The sequence below is a fragment of the Morone saxatilis genome, unplaced genomic scaffold (genome assembly GCF_004916995.1).
Source record: "Morone saxatilis isolate NCDOM2014 unplaced genomic scaffold, NCSU_SB_2.0 Contig10, whole genome shotgun sequence".
NCBI lineage: Eukaryota > Metazoa > Chordata > Actinopteri > Moronidae > Morone > Morone saxatilis.
In genome coordinates, this window is record NW_023339652.1 from 9,797,536 (window position 1) to 9,800,270 (window position 2,735).

The following is a 2,735-nucleotide window of genomic DNA, read 5'->3' on the forward strand; positions in this document are numbered from 1 at the left end:
CAGCCCTCACTTCCTCTCAAGAGAACATCCTCCATAACAACACACGAAATAATAGCAGACCAAACAAACAGTCAAAGAAAAGCATGATTCTTTAACAGAAAGAGCTGTGCCAAGCTGGGTTTGTTTGGATTTTGCACAGCATGGTGCATGATCCAGATTTTATTCCATCTAAGGGCTAACACTTCAACACTTAACTATTCAAGTTCAATGCCAGCGACAGCCAAGTGACCTTCTTACCATCTAACAGGAAATTCTTTTCTGCATCAGAGCCCGGGGCATTTTATGACTGATCTGGTCGAGGTCTATGAGTATAATGTCTTTCACAGGAACAGAATCAGACTTAAGATCTTGCTTCAGTATTTAGTGCCAATAATTGTATGCTTCGAATGAGAAATAAGACCACTAAAGATTCATTTCCAGCAATGGAGACCTAACTTACTTCTCTCCCTAATATGCACTGGCAAACAGCCATGTTAAGAGGAATCGGGCACCAAAGCCACAAAGTTAGGTAAAAATAAGACTTCCTGTCTCACCACAGTGTTCACTTTGCACATAATTGAGCCAAAGCAAACTATAAAAGTATTATAAGAGCCAGTGTTCTGTGTTTTTGTGCTGTTATCACACCATCACAGGCTGCAATAAAGAGTGAACCTTAATAATTCATATCAGGTGATCATAGGCTCCGTTATACAGAGTGCACTTTGGCATGGCCTTTGTGATACAGTGTGAAAAGCAGTGTCCATTTCCATATGGTAAGGGCCTTTTATGTACTGTACTACTATTAAAGCTAGCCCAAAGGACCATTTGTTTCTCAGTGAACTGAGACAGTATGTCACTGTGGACAAGACAAAACACAAAGGCGCTTATAGACTGAGAAATCTTTCCCATTCATTTCAGCTGACAGCTGTACAGACACTGCAACGTACAGCTGTAGGTTTTTATTATTCCAAAGTTAAGACGCGGTTTCAGTTTGTTGTGTCAGGAATGTAAGAAATGCAAGACACAAACGAGTTCGGAGAGATGCAATCAGTTGGCCAGCAGAACCACAGCAGACGTAAAATAGATCAAAATAAACAGGGATTCTTGCTGTGTTTGGGCTGGTTTAGTTTAAACTGATGATTGCCCAACAGCCTTTATCTATCTTCATCTGTGTTGGCAATATGGTGGTGTGACCTCGTGCATCACGCCCCCACTGGTGTAAAACAGCTCTTCTGACACACATGCCATGTGCATGATCTGAGTTAAACAGACTCCTATACTCACAATACTTTTTTTTTTGATCATCTACTTCTGTATTAACACCTAACCTTTTAAAGATGACACATGGGTCGTGTTTCATAATTGCAGAAATAGTCGTTGTGAAACATGAAACAAATAGGGAAATCATGAATCAGTCATTTTAAGCAGATCTCTTACTTAAGTTTAAAAAAAGCAAAGGGTAAAAATACTATACTTATCTTAAGTGTTGCATTCAAGTTCCTACTTAAATACAGATTTATTAGCAAGAAAATTAATCAAAAGTTAAAGTGCAGTGAAGTTGCAGCCTCTCACAATTGTACTTAAATATTAGAAAGTAGGAATACATGTACTTTATTATTGTCCACTGCTTTTAAGCAACTTTTAAAGGTGTATATTGGGAAGTTACACCCATAAAAGCTGTTTAAACTGAGAACAGATTATAATTCAGAGTGGTGATGAATGAGTGTGTGCTAACTTTTCCCAGAGATGAATAAGACCTAACTGAGGTGTTATATATCAAGTACCACATGTACATACTCTAGATAACTGGGATTAAGTCCATGAACCTACAACAACAAGACAACAACTCTTGTGAAAGATAAAGGTGCTCTCTCTCTCACCAACTTCGTCATCTATCATGCCCAGCTCAGTATCAGCCTCCATCTCCTCTGTGTCAGCCACGGAGTCCATCTCGAAGATGTCGTTGTCGTCCATGGTCCTTGTGGGTAAAGGGGGGTTTTCCAGTCACATCACCGAGAGCAAAAAAAACAAAAACAAAACAAAAAGGCGTAGATAATGTAGTCACTTTAAAGCGCAGCCCCTTCCTCCGCGCATTCTTACTTTGTTTCTCAACATCGTTTCGGCCGCATGAAGTTAGGTTGGTTCAAGTTGGGACTTGAAAGAGTGGCAATGTAAAGGGTGGGGTCGAAGGCGGAGGAGAAGGAGGGTGTTTATGTTTCTCAGGCACATTTGACAGCTCAAGTTACGCCCACTTAAAAGTTTTTTTTTATTTTTTTACATTCTTTTGAAAAAGTGAGTTTAGTATTCTTACTAACGTGTGAACTCTTAAACAAACTTTCTAACGTCACTTATTTGCCTAGTTTAGGTGTTTGCCCTTGGGAACTATGGCGACATCCAGCACTACGTTGCCCCATTACTTTATTTCAACTACGTTAACTTACAAAGGGAAACTCAACCATTAACCGATATCCAATGGCTTATAAACTCTTAATACATCTTCTTAATCGCACAGGCGTCTGCTGCCCGCCCATAATGTTATATATTAATATGTTTACATGGAGCAAAGCCAACGTATTAAAATAAATCTGTATTAATTTAATAGAAGAAAAAGAAGAGCAAAACGTAGCGCAGTGTGTGAACAGTTGCTTTTAAACTGTTAGTTTCGCTTAAGGCAAACATTAAAAAAAAAAAAGCAGATATAATACATCTTTATGATAACAGGTAACTAAAACATAAAGATTTGTATTTTATTTTCA

General features: G+C 38.5%; 1 protein-coding gene across 1 annotated transcript in view; it reads right to left on the minus strand.

Annotated features, from left to right (window-relative positions):
- Positions 1-2,172, minus strand: part of ano6 (anoctamin 6) — a 13,964-nt gene extending 11,792 nt beyond the window's left edge. The window contains exon 1 of the mRNA XM_035681326.1: positions 1,860-2,172. Within this exon, the coding sequence (XP_035537219.1) occupies positions 1,860-1,953 (94 nt within the window). The 5' untranslated portion in view covers positions 1,954-2,172. The remainder of the gene's footprint in view (positions 1-1,859) is intronic.
- Positions 2,173-2,735: the final 563 nt, after the last annotated feature.